At 45.5% G+C, this 18,242-nt stretch overlaps 2 protein-coding genes across 3 annotated transcripts in view; one reads left to right on the top strand and one right to left on the bottom strand.

Annotated features, from left to right (window-relative positions):
* The window catches only part of LOC142786809 (disintegrin and metalloproteinase domain-containing protein 10 homolog), a 209,325-nt gene that overhangs the window by 130,752 nt on the left and 60,331 nt on the right, over nt 1–18,242 (bottom strand). The window lies entirely within an intron of this gene.
* Nucleotides 11,676–18,242, top strand: part of LOC142786773 (disintegrin and metalloproteinase domain-containing protein 10-like) — a 32,565-nt gene continuing 25,998 nt past the window's right edge. Inside the window, exon 1 of the mRNA XM_075884415.1 lies at nt 11,676–11,787. Within this exon, the coding sequence (XP_075740530.1) occupies nt 11,676–11,787 (112 nt within the window). The remainder of the gene's footprint in view (nt 11,788–18,242) is intronic.

Here is an 18,242-nt window from a genome sequence, read left to right as displayed (position 1 = left end):
GTAAAATGAGAGTCTTTGTTGTGAACTGTATATCTTTAAGAATGCTTGCACAGTAAGAATTTTAAACCTATTTACCAGAGAATGTAGGCGAGCTTCCATATACAACACGTTATTTGCAACAAACTTTGGTAGACCCAGACACAAACGCAACGCTTCTCTTTCCAGCAGTATTAGGGGTCTCATTTTATAAGCTGCGCTGCCAGAAAATAATACACATGCGAATTCCATGATGGGCCGCACATAAAGTTTATATATCATTATTCGCACATCTCTTCTTAAACCCGCTTTACGGTTTGCAAGCTTCCGTAGCCACCCCATGGCCCGTGTTGCCTTGGAGTACACATCATCAATGTGGCTTCTCCAATTTAATGTTTCATTATATATGATGCCCAAATATTTAAGGGAATTTGCCTGCGGAATGAGCTCATTACTGTACATTAACGAGATGTTGATAGGCTACAGAAAAGAGAATGCAAGGAGCACACTTTTTTTACGTTCAGGGTCATATGAATATTTTTAAGCCATCTTTCTATCATATTGAGATAATTTTGTAGACTCTGCTATAATGATTGAAGGTCGGTATAATTTGCGAAGAAAGCAATATCGTGTGCGTACACATATAACTGAATATTCTTAGTTGATGGAATGGAGCTTAAGAAAACGTTAAATAAAACTGGTGACAGGACAGCCCCCTGTGGTACGCCACGTGTCTGCTTATATCTATTCGATGAGTACCCATCTTTAAAGCAGTAATATTCTCTCCCTCTTAAAAACTCCGACACCCACGCAGTGATGTAGTTGGTAAAGTAGTGATATTCCATCTGTTTTAATAAAATTGAATGCTCAACCCTATCGTACGCTTTAGCCAAATCTAAAGTAACTAAAGCACAGTATTGGCGCCGACGCCGAGCCAGTTGTATTCGGCTCTCTAAATCAACATGCGCACGCCATATTGAGCAACCGGATCTAAAACCAATTTGACTGGGGTTTAATAATGCGTTATTATTAATATAGTTCATTACCCGGGCATTAAAAACTCTTTCAATTAGCTTAACCAGATTTGACGTGATTGACATCGGCCTTACATTGTCCAAGGCGAATCCTTTTTCCTGCTTTTAAGAAGTGGAATCACTTTAGACAGCTTCCATTCCGCAGGTATTCAAGCTTTTGTCAAAGAAAAATTCACCAGATTAAGTACTTCAGTTGGACAAATCTCGAATATTACTTTCATCATTGAATTTGTTACCCCGTCTGGTCCAGGTGCCGAAGGAGATAAGTGCCTTATTATCTCTGCCAGCTCATCTAAAGTAACCTCCTCGAAATCCTCGCCTGCCATTGGGTTCACAATGTGCAATGGTAGAGTTGACATAAATCTTGCAATGATATTGCAGTGATATATATTGCAGTGATTTCTTGCAGTGATATAATATCCGGGGAAAGTTGTGAAGAAAGGTATGATAGGTCTGTGGCTGCGGAAAATATAGATCTGCAATTCCACTGTATTATGGTTAGTGAACCTATTTTGACGACAGAACCGTCGCAGAAACTGCTTGGTCCAAAATGTCCTTTCGCAAAAAGTCTTTCTTAGACATGTTCTCAAAGAATACTTTTTGGGATAGATACTTTTTAGATTTCGAATTCTGCGAAGAGTTTTTTGATTGGGGAGATCGGGTTCACTTCAGAGCCTTATGAGAGTCCATATCCATATCTGCACATGCTTCCGAATCATCCGTAAGATCACCGTCTTCCGTTGTTTTGGAAGTCCCTGCCTCAGGAGAAACCGCTCGCTGACGTGTTGTCGCACTTTCAATTTCCGTACGCTGCGACACCAATGATGTCTGAGGAGCCCAATCGTTCGTAGATGCTACACCTAGAATTTGAGATAGTTGATTGGAAACCAATTGTGCCAAGCTTTCAAAAAGATTGTTTGTGAGGCTTTCTGTTGCCTTTTCCATAGCCTTCTCTACGGCCTCTGCGATAGATGTAGCGAGAGATGCATCCATGGCGGTGGTATTACGTGCTGCAACACCTGCATATCCTTTGGATCTCTCCTGTATTTCTGCAACGGCTTCTCTCCGAGAGCACCTCTTGCGTTCTACAATATGCAATATGGCAAGCTCCCTTTCTTTTGCTGCACAGTCTGCGGAGTCTGCAGGGTGCACCCCATTACATAAGCAGCACCTCTCTTTTTCAGAGCTGCACTTGCGGCTGTCATGATTTTCACCACACAGACGGCATCTAAGAACTGATCGGCACCCTCTGACGCTATGTGCATATCGCTAACATTTCAAACACTGCAGGAGTTTGGGGGAAAGTGACTCTACCTTATAGATCAGTGGCCATGCCTTAATTTCGGAAGGTCGGACTGTTCCTAAAAAGGTCGCTATCACCGATTCCGTTGGGTATTTTATGTTGTCAACTGTACGGGTACACCTGTACACTGAAATTACACCCGCCACCGAAAACAAATCGAGCACTTCTGCAGGTGTCAGGCTTGTGTCTACACCGCGGACTAATCCTTTCGAGCATGCGAGGTGTGCCGGAATAAATGGGCTAACCGGATGCGCTGCGAATTTGGAACAATGCAGGAGCTCACGAATGCATTCCTGATTTGCGAAACAGCACATGATGCCTCCGCGACCAAACTGGCGGACCTCAGTGATCTCCTGGAGATGCGAAGTGGCTTTTCGAAGCTCCACTTGAATCGCCTTTGGGTTCTTCATCGGAATACTGCCCCCATCTGTAGGTACCAGCGCCACAGGGACACTTCTCGCTCCACTGCGTAACAAATAGTCCATCGGCCAATCCTTGGCGGGAGTGGAAGCTAACCAAGGGGAGTGCCCTTGGCCGGGGGAAGACAATGACATCAAGATTGAATGACTCGCTTCAGCTGAGACAGACCAATACAGTTACCGGAAAATAACGAACTCTCAAAGAACAATAAGGATACTGAAGCCCGATCCTGAGCCCGGGCAGCTTCTTCACAGTCGAGCCTCACAGTCACAGTCGAGCGAAAGCAACGGTGCCCCCGTGCAGGCTGGCTACAACTTTGATGATCCACGACAGCGACCCGCTTGCGCTTCTTTTTCCACGTTTTTCTTTTTTTCAACACGGGTCGCGCGAAGCTGGGCCCCGTAGGCTTGTGCGCCGCACACCATCCGGAGGGCATAAGTATCAGCTAGCGCGAGTAACCTGAAGTCAAAATGTATCAGTATGTACGGGCCCGTCGTCGCTGTCGTATAAGCCTTCCATAATTTCGGGGTCCTCGGTTCGCCGCCGTCGCTTCGCAGACATTTCTTGGTTTGGTTTGGTTTGGAAAAACTTTATTGACAAGTCCGAAGGCGTGCGCCCTAGCACACGGCGGGCCGCTCCCACGATGGGACAGTAAGGCCGAGCCCTAGCGCCGCATCGTGGGCCCTCTGGACAGCCCAAAGTTGCGATGTTATGTCTGGACTCCGGAGAGCGGAGTCCCACTTTCTGGACGATGCTGTATCGGTGCCACGTACCGAAGGGCACTCCCAGAGCATGTGGTGTAAGGTGGCTAAACCGCCACATTTTGTACACGAGTTGGTTAAATAAACATCAGGATAAAGCTTGTGAAGAAAGGCAGGGTTAGGGTACGTTTCTGTTTGAAGTAATCGCAATGTAAGCGCCTGCGCTCTATTTAGCTTCGCATGTGGAGGTGGAAAGATTCTCCTATCCCTAGCGAAATGTTGGGTTATTTCATTATATGTAGTTGGCGGATCCCTGTTTACGAAATCTCCAGTTCGACCCAAAGGTCCTCCATGGCCGCGGACAGCTAACCCTCGCGCCCTGGAGTGGGCCAACTCATTGAGATTTATGATCCCTCCGTCCATGTTTCCCATATGAGCTGGGAACCATGTAATGGTATGGGTTGTAAGCAACTTATCACCGAGTATATTTTTGGCCTCTTTGCACACAGCTCCAACACTGAAGGCACGAATGGCAGCTCTAGAATCGCTAAATATGTGTTCATTACGCTGATCTAAAAGAGCCAAGGCGATGGCAACCTGCTCAGCTGCATTGGCAGTTCTGGCGCATACCGACGCCGCATTAATTGTAATGCCTTTGTGGTTGATTGCCACTACCGTGAATCGGTCTCTCTGGCCATCATATTGCGCCGCGTCTACGAAACAGGCCCCCCCGTCAAGATCCGCAACTTGGCGAAGAAGGGCCCGAGCGCGCGCTCTCCTCCTTCCAACATTACGTTGGGGATGCATGTTCCGCGGGGCAGGCGAGACAATGATGTTTTCCTTCTGATCCCTCGTCAACCCTTGGTACAGAGCCTCAATCTGAGCTGGTGGAATACCCATTTCTGCGAGAATCATCCTCCCCGCTTTTGAGCCAGACAGCCTAATTACCTGTGTTCTTTCTTGTGCTTCCGCAATTTCCTCCAATGTATTATGAATTCCCAACTGCAGGAGACGATTGGTGTGGGTGTAGTTGGGGAGCCCAAGGGCATTCTTTACAGCTCTCCTGATCATTGCATTAAGCTTGTCCCTTTCCATTCTCTTCCAGACATGCATTGCCGCCACATATGCAAAATGACACAGCAGAAAAGCATGTATAAGCCTGACCAAGTTGTCCTCTGATAGTCCTGTCCTTCGGTTAGCCACCCGTCTTATGAGCCTAATAACACTGTCTGTCTTTTTTTCCAACCTTTTAATCGTGATGGTGTTGGTGCCCGTTTCTTGGTTCTCGTTCGTCTATTTACTGTGGCACACACCCACTGTGGGCGACTTGCCAACAGCTGAGCGTTTTTTTATTAGGCAGTGTGAAGGTTTAGAATAAAGAAATCATGTATTTAGAGTTCACAGAATACATAACAAGTTCTAACATATGATCTAATATGTACGTTTATTACACTTTTGTCTCCTTGAGTTTAGTGAACAAGTAACGACTAATGGGATTTATGGAGTTTCTTTTTTGCGTATACCTATTCAGGTCGAGGATAGTTTTTCTGTAGGCCACAGTGGCACGTATCCATTATGTGGCAATGCACACAAATTAGGGGTAGCTCAAAGAGCCTCGCTGCTAAAGAAACATATAATTGTGATACTTGCACCCTTGGCTTTCGTGCTCAGCATTATCGTGGAGCACTGACGGTGAGTATTAGACACGCCGGATATTCCCGACATTTTCCTTCAATGTAGGTGATAAAAACTGAAGAGGATGCTGGGAAGGTACAATACCATGCGGGTTCGTATGCTGCTTGACACTGGCAGCCAAAGCACATTTATATGACGTGACGTGTCTACGAGACTGGATATACTTTCCGCCGGCACAAACGAGTTGCCTTTGCAAATGTTTGGCATTTCCAAATGTTCTAACAACTACCTACACTGAGACGTGCAAATCAAGCTGCAGAGTCGCTACGATGCAAACGAAATCATGTTGTATGTTCTGGAGGTGCCAGATATGTAGGGTGATCATGCCAGCAATCGGGCAAGATATTCTGATGCAGTTGCCAGAACGCAAGATCATTGTGTCTGATGAACCACAACTCGGAGATCGACTAAGATATTTTGGTGCCGTGAAACCCAGGAGAAGACTGACGTCTTGCACCGAAGATGGACCGCCTGCGACGCAGCACAGGCAAAGTGCGTCCTTGTGTTACTATTTTTTTATTTTCAGTAAACATCAAATTCAAGGCAAATTTCATTGGTGATTAAGCCACCTATATTCGCTTCTGTAGGTTATTTCATCAGAGACAACTATCTTTTTATTTGTGATGAACGTGCACGGCTTTCCTCCTTTATTCAAAAAACTGCGCGCTTGCTGCTCGTCTAGACCGGCCTTGGAGGTGGCTACCTAGTACTACGACGACGACTACTACTACACACATCGCGGACGCATGACGCACGGCTTAAGGAGTTCGCCCCTAAACACTAGGAACACAAGGACGCACTTTGAGCACTATCTGAGCAGAATAAGTTCCCACGTTAAACTCGCTAGGCGTAACCTTCTTAGATATAGCAAGGTTTAGCGAGGGTTGGGGCGAAGTGCCATGAACTAGTGGTGGTGTTACGCCTAGGAGCAGTGGCACCTTCGAGACCGTGTTGGCGTCTAGCCTTCGTAACAGCGGTGAAAAGTGGGAACTATACAAGAAGCACACGCTGTAAAAGAGTGCGGCAACGTCACGTCTCGTTTAGTCCTTGTTTGCCGAGCCCTATGACACCCCTATGACTGTTCAGCATACAGTGGATGATGTTTTCCTTCAATTTTCACCAGCTGAGTGGGTACTCTTAACATTCTCAGATTTATTAGGAGGTGTGAGAGGACGGTCCCCACAGAGTCCTTTTTCTGCCTAATTTATGAGGGCCATGTTCAGCGTCTTGATTACCAATGTATGGTTGTCTATCAGTGAGAAATTGCATAATATATTTTACGACGTTTTTGCCGCAATGTACTTGTGTAAAGTGTGTAAAAATATTGTAATGGGTCACGTTATCAAGGCCCCCTTTTAGTTCAAAGCGAGCACAACTTTGTAATTTTTGGGATGTGCGATCGGGTCGAGGATCTCACGGTGGAACTAAAGCAAGACATCCTGTGAGGGTAAAACCCGAAGGTGGTGTCTGCATATGCATTTTCGGTATTCATAAACTCGAACAATCTGTCCTGCACCATCGTCTCCATTATTTTTCCCAACCAAAAAGATAGATATACAATTAAATAATTCTTTTATGTTTATTCTTAATTTTATTTCTTTATTTTACTGTTAACTTACTGACGAAGTGCAGGTTATACTGCAGTGCACGTGATTTTAATTGTGAAATGACCCCTTTACTACATGGTAAATGCGGCAGTCATGTTGTCGATAGAGTTCAGAATGGTTGAAACCCGTGTAATTCCATTAGGTGCACGTTAAAAACCCAGGTGGTGGAAATGTCCGGAGGTTTCAACAGTAGGGCGCTTCTCATAATCCTTTCGTGGTTTTGAGATGTTAAACCTCAATATTAAAACTCTAGTTGCAAACATTTGCTTTAGTAATTGCAATCAAATAATGTCTTCATTTAAATGAAAGGTTTGGGTCGTTTCTTGAGGAACCATCACCACAGTCATCCATCACTCATAATCAAGTGGCGCGGAGCTTTCATATCTTCGTTTTCTTCTCAATTTTTCACGGTGCACGAGGACAGGTAACCTGCGGTCACGAGGACTTCCACGAGCGACCGTGAGCGAGGCGTCGTTCCAAATCGAGACTCTCGAAACCGTCGCTAGAAAGCGTTTATTCGACAAGACCAGTGGTGGTACCACATTGCACGACCTGCCCTCTGACATCACCAAGCATCAAGAGCGGATGGCTACACAATTTGGAACTGCACGGGGTGGATTTCTACGCTCCACAATCCACATCCATGATCGGCGACCTGTGCCGTGGCTTGCTGGGACAATGGTACTGCAGCCTTTATTGGACTTCTTGGAGCACCACTGCTGCCAGGGCCAGTACTTCTTTCCGATCCGCGCTGCATTCCAGGCAAGGATTAATTTTCTTCTTGACAACCATTGGGTAGCTTTTCCCAGCGAGTCACAAGAACACCGAGCGCGAAGTCACCTCGAACGAGCAGCAGTCTGCACTCGGCATCAAAGCGGAATGCCTGCTGCTACTCATGGGTGCTGGGAAGGCGGTGCCTTGGAAGTCTTCTGAAGTCCGCATTTCTGCGTTCTGCGTGACCCGGTTACAGTAATTCCACACTGTGAAGAAAACATACATGATGGAGCCACGCAGCGAAACCGTGACCGACATGACACACTTGCGTCGTCTCAGTGGTTTAAGTGATCTCCACTGTAATTCACCGACATGCAAGGTGCAGTGAGTTGAGGGCGCCGATCTACCAAATGTACGGACATTAAAATACCCTATTCAAGTTAATTTAAATAAACGCGTATCAGCGTCATGCATTGCTTCTAATTTTCCTTACCATGCACGTCGTCGGACTGCGTACATTGTGACCATAGAAACGTATTTTTCATGCATGCTTCGCGCGTTTAGTCGGAAGGCGGTTCACACTTTTTGGTGTTCACGTTGTAATTTTCACTGGAAATAGCTTTAATGCACTGGTGCTTCGAGTAGGCCCTGACAGCCACAGACGCGAGGTGAATAACAAAACAGAGGCAAACTTGTGCTGTAACCAAGCGCTCGCACCCGTGATATATCTACGGGCATGTCGTCATTGGCGTAAGTCTTTCATCGTTTCGGGGTCTTCGGTTCGCCGCCGTCTTTTCGCAGCCATTTTCGGGTTCTTGTTGTTCGTCAATTAACTCCAGTGCAGACACACAGTGGGCAACTTACCAAGATTTGCGTGTCTTCAATTAGGTATTATGAAGGTTTAGAGTAATGAAGGTTAAATATTATAAATTTTAAATAAGGCACGAGATATTGTGGAACTCAATCGAATTTATATATCTATTTAAAACCCAAAACATGTTCTCTGTCTTTTTTGAGATACCTGTTGACTTCTTCATTTTTACTGAGTAGTGGAATTCGTTCAAGTTTTGTTGGATATACGACGAGGATAGTTTTTCGGTAGACAACAGAGGCACATATATACACCCGTTCTTTGGTGGTTCTTCGAGGACGCTGTGCTAAGCGCCAGATGCAGTGGACATCTGCTACGTTGGGTAAGAAAGCCCGAAGCATTTCACTGCCTCGCGAGCCTTCTGGGCAGCCTTAAGTTCGTCTAGTGAAGAACTTCTTAGCAATTTGGTCCACGTTCTTTCAGCCTAATGCGTAAAAATCAATTACGTCTAGCGGAAGCAGCCTCGCTATTAAAAAACATACAATAATGCTACTTTCATTTTCATGCAGCACTAATGACAACTATTTATTACGTGAGGTACGTGTGTCATCTTCATTTATTGTATGCGCACAGTTGTAGCACTAATTTTTTTATTAAGGAAGAGCTCATGATATTACCAAACTGAAGATGCCACCTGTGATGAAATTTTCAAGTGTTTGTACGTATGTCCTGTTCTGGTTATATATAAAAGGTCAATGAACTTTTTATACGATTGCAAATACTCTTTCGAACAGCCTCCAAGACTTCTTACCTCTGGGCTTATGGCTACATTCTGACGTGGTCCAGTAGTACTCTGCGCTTACAGTTTGTATTTTAGCCCAAGAAGCTTACTTTACAGCGAGTGTATTTTTTTTTTCGACGCCGTGAAACGTAATCAAATATTTCGTTATATTTTGTTCTTTCTTTTCTTTTCTTGATCATATTCTATCCTCCCTACAAATATTTAGTGCGTGATATAGACATCCTGGTGTAGTGGCGCTGAACGATATTGATGGAAGACTAACACCATGGAAAATGGGACAATTATCTCACAATCTTTCCGCTGCCTCATGGTGGCACAATTTCGAAACGGCAGCAAGGGGAAAGTTGAGGGGGTGTTATACTCCCTGAAACTTTTACGGGAAGAGCTCGTCTCGCAGAAAGTTTGGGATCGGTGTCGGCCTCAGCGTCGGCACCGATGCCAGGTGTCAAAAGATGTGAATGGAACAATGAGTGGGTGTTTTAAAGGTCCCCCCATTAGAACGCGCACAATTATATTTACCCCATCACTGTACCAGCGCCTACTGCTGCCAGGTGAAATGACGGACCCTTGGCGTACCTTTGGCTAGCAAGCTGTACTTGTTTGTGTACAGCGCGATTCGTTCAAGAAGTCGTTCCGCGGTGAAGATGCACCTAGAACAGGCGTTTGGGTCGCAGCAGACACATTAGCAGTATCCAGGCCTACCATCATCGCGAGCACCAGTGCTTCACGTCAGCTTATCGCTACTGGTGTTGCAATACTTATGTTGCTATTGGCATTGTTGCGCCAGTTCGAACAACTGCTTATATAAACTAGTGCGGCTACTTAAAGGATGTTTGTGCATGCAGCATTTACACATATATTTAGTGGGACTTCATAACGTTTCACTAAACAAAAAATGACAACACGGTCCACTTGCTCCCGCATGCTTCTCGTAACGTCGATTTTCAAACTACGTGTGTTCTGTTAAATTTTTCATTACAATTTAGGGTGTCTTTCAAAGCTCTTCATACACTACGTGATAATATAGGATGTTCGGTATACAAGTTACGTTTCATCTCTACTCTATTTTTATTTTTTTTCTTTCTGCTTCTAAATATTCGATTGCACTTTGGAAGATTGAGAAGAATGTAGTTGGTGGGTGACAGTGATATAAACATCAGAATCGTAGTCAACATTATTTTATAATTATCCTAACCTGATGCTGATGTGTATTTCATCGGGGTTCATGCTCCCTCACAAAGGTAAAAGGCCGATGAACAGGGCTGTCGCAATTTTTCGAAAGTGTTCCTTGCCATGTCAAAAATTGGCTCTAAGCAATTTCACCAGGCTCATAGGAGGCGTCCTTTCCCTATGGTTTTAAATGTCTGGCAATATGCCAATAAGCTCCTGTTCGTTCTTTTTGCAGCCGTACTACGAAACCCCCCGGAGGCTGTTCATTTGACAGTGCACACTTCACACAAAAAGTCGTACAATAAACGGAGACCGGGCTCTGTGAGAAGTATCAGACAAATTATAACTGCATGGCTGTGTTCACCGGTGGACACCCAAGGTCGTAATATACAATCACTTTTCTGGGTTGCTGCCCAAAATGTTTGGCATCTTTGTAAAAAATTATTTTACAATTATTTACGATGTTGGAGGCATCAGTGCTCTACCAGCCTATATTTGGCACCTGCAATGCTCTTTTTAATGCCTAATACACTGCCTCCAGAAATAAACATTTATTATTTAGTTATTTCTATGTTTATACATTTACACGTCTCTTTCGGTATTTATTCATTTATTAAGTGTAACAGTATAGTAACGATATTGTAGTTCACAAATTTTTCAGTTTATCATGATCCCTTTCTTTGATTTTTTTTTTTGAAATTGTGGCTGCCGTGGCTGCATGTTAGATAGAAGAGGAATGCTTGAGGACCATGTAGTTCGATATAAGCGCAGGTTAAAAATCCAGATGCTCGTCATTTCCGCAGCTCTTATATATACGGCGCCTCTTATAATCATTTCGTCATCTTAGGACGTTATACCCCAAGAACAAAGAGTATTTCAATTATCATACTAGTTATCGACCTTTCTTCAGTGGCAGCAGTCAGCTGTAGAGGCCTTTCTTTCGGAATTGGGTTGGTTCCGTTTCTTATCGAATCATCATCGCCATCATCATTAGCGCCGTCATCGTTGTCGTTAGTCATTCACCATCGAGCGGCGCGACGCTTTCGCATCTTCTTTTTTCTTCGATTACTCACGAGGGCCGATAACCCACGCTCACTAGGACTACCAGGAGCCATCGTGAGCGAGCCATCGTTCCAAATCGAGGATCCCGACACCGTCGGTAGAAAACGCCCCTTCGACAAGACCGGCGGTGGTACCGCATTCAGCAACTGGTATTTGGCGATCACTAACCACAGGAGCTGACTGCCTCCCAACTTGGAACTTCGCTGGGAAAATTTTTACGCGATTTTTACGATGTCCACGATCGAAGCCTTCTTCCGTGGCTTCCTTGGACAGCAGTCCTCGAGCCTTCAATGGACCACCACTGCTGCCTGGGCCAGTACTTACATTCGATCCATGCTGCCTTCTGAAAAGTAACTGATTTTCTTCTTGACAACCGCGAGATGGCTTCGGAGTTCTCCGCGTGCCGCATCAACACCGAGCACGAGGTGACCTCGGAAGAGCCGCTCGCAGCGCTCGCCATCTTACCACTGTGTCCGCTGTTACAGCGGCCTGGTGAAAACGCGGCGTCCTGGCGTCCGTGTCTGCGGGCTGCGTGACCCGCGATGTCCGCAAATCTGCGTGCTGCGTGACCCAGTTGGAGGTGTTGCACGCCGCGGAGAACACTTACGTGAAGGCGTCACGCACCGGCAACCTGACCGATACGGCACGCCCGCGTGGTCTCTGCAGTGGAAGTAAGCGCCGCCGCACTTCGCCGACATGCAAGTGGCAAATATTTGCGGGCGTAGATCCTCTATATCTACGGATTGTAGTATAGCCCACAAGGCTTATTTTGAATAAAAGCCTGTAAGCGTCATCCCCAGGCTCTCATTTTCCCCAAACAGCAAGCCATGCGACTGTGTAGAGTATAATCGATAGAGCATTTTCGTCGAGTGCGTTTTAAACGTTTAGTCGAAATCTGGTTCATGTCATTTTGTGTCTGCGTTGTACCTTTCGCCGGCAATCCCTCTTACGCTCTTGTGGTTCCAGTTTAACCATAGACAGTCAGACGCGAGGCCTTCCATCGCATCGGGGTCGTCTTACCGCGTTCGCTTTGCTACCACTTTTTTGGCGAACTGTTGCTTTTTTTTCACTTTCATTGCAAGAGTCGTGAGTAGTGAGTAGTTTGTCTGGTTCATACCCGTTTACTATAATCTACGGCCACACGAAACCACTATTCAGCGATCCCCAAGCTTCCGAGTGTGTAATTACGCAACTTGGAACTATTCCGAACATGTCTCTGCATCTCACAACCCCCATCCACCTTCCGGCCGTGCTCAGCCTCTTGCCAAGATTCCATTGAGAAACGAGCCTATAGTCTTTGATGATGCTCGGAGAACACAATAGCCATGATCAACACTCTCTGTCGAACCGCCCAGCACTTCCGACGACGATGACGCCTTTTGTTGAAAAAGGCGACATGGCATTGAAATTCCCGGCGTTCATCATTCAGTGAGAAGCTACCTTGGACGAGCTGGTGGCGGCATTTGCCGTGCTATCATACAATCAGCCCCTACTGCCCCACTGCGGTGGTCTAGTGGCTAAGGTCGCGGGTTCGAATCCCGGCGGTGGCAGCAGCATTTCCGATGGAGCCAGAAATGTTGTAGGCCCTTGTGCTCAGATTAAGGTGCACGTTAAAGAACCCCAGGTGGTCTAAATTTCCGGAGCCCTCCACTACGGCGTCTCTCATAATCATATGGTGGCTTTGGGACGTTAAACCCTACATACCAATCAAACCAGCCCTTACAGAAGCCAGGTGGGAGGGAGTAGTCCCATCGTATCTTTAGCTAACGGGCTGTAGTCAGCTGCGCGTTGCGTGACCCATTCAAGGAGTTGTTCTATTCCGAAGGTGCACCTTGACTTGATAATTGGCCAGCAGCATCTACTTTTCCGCAACAGGGATCCCTCATTGGATCCATGTGTTGTCTTACGGCGTCTTTCAAGCACCCGAGGTGTTGTGGAAAAGGAAGGATTTGCTTAACTCTCAAGAAAACACAAGCCACACAGGCTACGAACGCCACCCAGGCTACTTAACTCAACACAGCCCACATTGCACGAATGTCTCTCCTCAACGTCGGCGTCTTTCTTCACTGTCCACGGAAGGTCACGCGCATTTCCAACATTTGGCCATCCTGCAACGCCTAACGTCCTCGTTAAGACTGTCCCGAGAATTTTCTTGCCCGACTTCACATACTGTCGTTCAGTCATCCTCCTATATTAAATACTTGATAAATGACCCACGAAGGAAACAAGATAAAAAAGAAGCAGAAACAACACAAGAAAGCAGCTACACCTACATACTGGAAGGTCAACTTCTTCATGGCACGCAGAACTTCGCCGGTTCATATCCTGAAACATTCAAGGAAATGTTGGACTTTCCGGCCATCTTGACTGGCTTGACTTGAGGAAAGCCACTATATGCACGATGTCAGTGTCCTCTTTTCCAGACTTCAGCTTCGATGCTTGGTTGGCTGGGTCGGGCTTCGGCTTTTGACCCATCTGCGGTGAATCTTTTTTCGGATTTGCTCCGGCATTTGCCAGCTCCCCGGTGTCGCATGGTTCTCTTGACTTCAGCTCGCTATCTTCCTTCAGCATGGTTCGGGGCTCTTTGTTCTCCTTTCATTCTGTCTGTTGGCCCCGCATCTGCATGTTCTACTGCAAATGTCGTCGAAATACGACAGTTTTGCGTTTGGAGAAAGTGAACAAAACGTTTACTTGATGTTCTTCGCGAGAAAATTGGTGAGTTGTATTCTGGAGGCGCTGAGTTAGAGAGCTTCAATCCGTGCAGCGAAAGCGAACGAGCGCATTGATGCACGTTAGACACCAGCGCTATCTGGCAGTTTTCTTCGAAAACGAAGGGAGGCGTGCGCGCCTGTTTCGGAGGCGATAAGGTGTAGAACGCAAAGCAACGGGAATGTTTCCCAACAGTGTCCTCTTAGCAAAGCGTTGGAAACACTTGCCTTTTTGAGCGCAGCGTTGCGTTGTCAGCCAGTGTGACAAACTCTACCGAAGTACTTACGTATACCTTGCGTTCACGGAGGAAACACAGAGTTCCCTCTGTGACCATACACGAAAATAGTTGACCTATCTAGGTTTTGCATGACGTGCGTGCTTTCCTGATGTTGCCAAGTTATTCTTGATTTGGCTCCTCACAATTTTTTCTCCACCCTCTTTGCTCTCCCTTGCTTTTTATTCTTTCCTTTATATGTTGTATTGGTCTTGCAATAAGCATTTAGTTGATAGTCTGCGCTTGTCTGTCCTTTTTCTCTACTTCGTGTTTCCGTCTCGTTTTTTGCGCAGTACACTAATGAATCAGTTTCAACTTGCCCAACTACCCATTCTTCTGGTGTATGCCTTCCCTAGTGCAAACACACACATACAGAAAACTGAAGTGCTGTTATGGTGCCTCAGATATGCGCAATAATTGATTTTCAACTCACAGTTGCACACAAGTATCAAAGCTTAAACTTTGAGCAATATTGGTGCGTGCTGCGGATGGGGTTGGCCGTTTGGGATATCGTTCACAGCCGGTATTGTTACGGCAGACAAACAGACTAATGTACACACACACACACACACACACACACACACACACACACACACACGCACGCACACACGCACACACGCACACACACGCACACACACACACACACACACACACACACAGAGACAGACCAAATTTTTGCGTCGAAGTACCCCAAGAAAGACTATTCTCTTTAAATCATAAGATGGTTAAGCCCCTTCAGCGGAAATGAAACCAAAACGATGTCACAAAGATGCCAACGACCGCGCTGTGACGTCTCCATGTACTCGGTGAGTCTCCCGTTTGCTTCAGCGCCACCAGTGCTATCAGCAACAGTGTGGACAAGTCAGCGCCCACAGCTAGCAGATGTATGTTTCAACGTGCTCCGCGTAGGTGGTCAAATCGCAAGGCTCGCCTCACTTATCTCGCCCAGAACACCGATCGATCGGTGCGCCGCACCAGGCAGTGTAGCAGTGCCGCAGCCGCTGGCTAAAAAACAAGGTTGTTTTTTCATTCAGCCCGTGGCCACGCTCAGGAGCGCTTTTGGTCTAGAATTTCTTTATTTACTTTTTTGTGACATAGAGCAATACGTGCGGGCAGTATTCGCGGCGCTCGGCTGACGTTGACCAGCAACCTTCGTGAAAAAGGCAAGAAAAGATAGCGAAAAAAAATACTTGGATAAAACGAGCGGGCTTATACGCTGTATGGTGATGCATCTCATTTTCCGAAAAAAGGAAAATCACTAGAAATTGTTTCTTGCAGAACGCACTCGCTGATTACATAAGAAGATATAGAAAGGCTTGTTTGCACAAAGAAATAGAAAATTATCATTGGATAAAGTCAGAGACTTCGTACATCTAAGATATTGCTGGAACAAACAGTGGTGTGTATCTCGGCAGTTAGAAATTACAATCACCAGATTACGATGCAGAATTCCGCATCTGAATTACTACCTACATAAAGCTGGACTAACAGCATCTCTGTTGTGTCTCTTTTGCAAGGAATCAGAATCAATAGATCATTTCTTTTTATCCTGTCAACGTTATGCTTATCAATGGAAAAGATACCTGGTCGAACCAATTGAGAAGCTAGGTTTCAAAATAAACGTGGAACTAATGTTATCCTTCGGAGGGATTACATTAGGTTATAGCCACAGGGAGGTTTTCTCTGCTGTGTGCGAGTACATAAGGGCAACAAAGAGATTACCCTGTTAGCCTATTGTTATTATTTACGGCTACGAGACTACCTGAATGCCTTAATTAGCACACTTGATGATCCTGCCGCCCGGTTCTTGGCCGATCCCCCTTTGTGGGCGAGTCCCAGCAAAGCTGAAGGTTCATCATCATCATCATCATCATCATCATCACTCGCTGAAGCCGGCATGTGCATGTTCATCTACTGTCAAGGTGCTTCGGCGAGTCTTTTAGGGGCACAGCCCTTTACGCCGTAGATCGTATGTCCCGCGTCGTCGTAGTAGCCAATTGCATTGCATTGCATGTCAATAAAAACATGGTCACAGCGTATACACGGAGTAAATGATGATGGGTGGGGCTAAGCATCCATCAGTCCGTCTGCGCTTCCGTATGGACGTTCGTCCACCCGTCTGTCCATGCGTCCGTCCATTCGTCCGTGCCTACGTCCATCTATCCATGCGTGCATCCGTACGTCCGCTTCACCCCTCACGTCATCATTCACCTCAAGTACATGCTGTGTCTTTTTTTTCATTAATTTAGAATTTAGAATCTCCGCTGGTCACCGACCATAACGGTGGAGACGAAAATCGTATTCTTAATGTTTGTGGTTAAGGCACCGGAAAGCCAGTTTTTCAATGCTAATTCGTTTCTCTATTACAAAATGAAGAAGTTTTACCGCTAAGGGGGAAACTCTTTAAGCAAAATAGTGAAATAACAAGAACTTTCTGCTGCGTTGTGTGACAGTTCACAGACATTTGAATTATGTCCGTTAACCAACAACCTCGGCCAATACTAGCTGATACTAGCACTGATCAGTTAGCTATACCCATCTTTTAAACATATATTTACCCAGCTCTAGACGACATTAGCTGATATTTAGTCGATAGTAGAGCCAGCGTTACCATTCACCCAATAATAATCAATGATAACCATCACTGAGCTAGCACTAGCACTATTTAGCCACTATTTAGCCACCATTAGCGAGCACTGCTCGTGAACCCTAACCGCCGTAAGCCGTAATTCAGCCAATACAAGTCGACAGTGGCGGTGATTTACGCAATGTTACTCGAAATTACACGCTCATGAATTTCCATGGACATTAAGTTAGCTGGCAGCAGCCTTCGTTTTCGCAACACCACGAGATTATTAACAAGCGCTAAGTTCAGCTGGAAGAACTTAAGCCGATTCTCTACAGACCGTATGGTATAAGTACGCAATTTATTACTGTAAACTATAAAGCTGTAAGAGTTCTCCGCGATGCACTATTTTCAGGATCAGCCCATTAATTATAACACGCAGGGCATTACATCACAGGTGAACTACGAAGGAAGGCATGTCAGTGGCTCGAGAACGGTTAGGCATTGAGGTCTCAAAACCACGTAATCGACGAGGCTTAATCGACGAGGACAGCATTTAGTTAGCTGTCCTCAAACTGCGTGCACGTGATCCAGGAAGGCTCACACACAAACTAAGAAAGCATATACAGTCATTACAAGAACAGTAAAACAAGTATGAGTGCTGTACTGTCTTCCAACCATAAATTTCCATAACCGTACAGTTTTCGTGAGTTGAACCGCGTCATTTTTTTTCATCTCGCGGTTACCCCTATTGATTTCCTGAGATCATTGAACTGCGAAATGTCGCTACAAATCTGTCCGTGTAATGTAAATGTAAGTTCTCGAGTCAAATTTATGCTTACACGACAAGAAGTGATCATACTGGAAACAAAAATACGTGTACTATTTATACCTAAGTTTTCCGCTTTAAGCTATGAGTACAGTACAAATAAACACAGTTAAACAATGCATAGATAAACGTATAGAAGAGTAAACAACCGCAAAAGTACGAGCAAGACGTTTCTCTGAGCGTGTTAGGCTAGCATAGCACGCGTCGTCTTTTATCGTAATGTTATCTCGGCGCGAATGCAAGCGCCGCAAGCGCGCTTACAGAAACCCAAGTATAGCATTGTTTCATATTTATAATCTATTTCAATAACGGACAGTTGTCTATACGTCGAAGGAATACATATCGTTAACCCTATACACGAGGCAACCACAGAAAATAAAATGGTACACTAGATAAACTTCTGAACAAGTGGATTATATACGGCACACGCAGTCCCTTATCGTAATCTCGTTATCGTGGGAAAGAAGGTCCAGCTGCTTATCTCCATGAACGGTACAGCAAAACAACACACACAGGTTGCCCAACAGAGCCGTCCTCTGCCTCAATATACTATTCAACAAATAACATGG

This window comes from Rhipicephalus microplus, unplaced genomic scaffold (assembly GCF_043290135.1).
Source record: "Rhipicephalus microplus isolate Deutch F79 unplaced genomic scaffold, USDA_Rmic scaffold_32, whole genome shotgun sequence".
NCBI lineage: Eukaryota > Metazoa > Arthropoda > Arachnida > Ixodida > Ixodidae > Rhipicephalus > Rhipicephalus microplus.
This window is presented reverse-complemented; position numbering and strand designations above follow the sequence as displayed.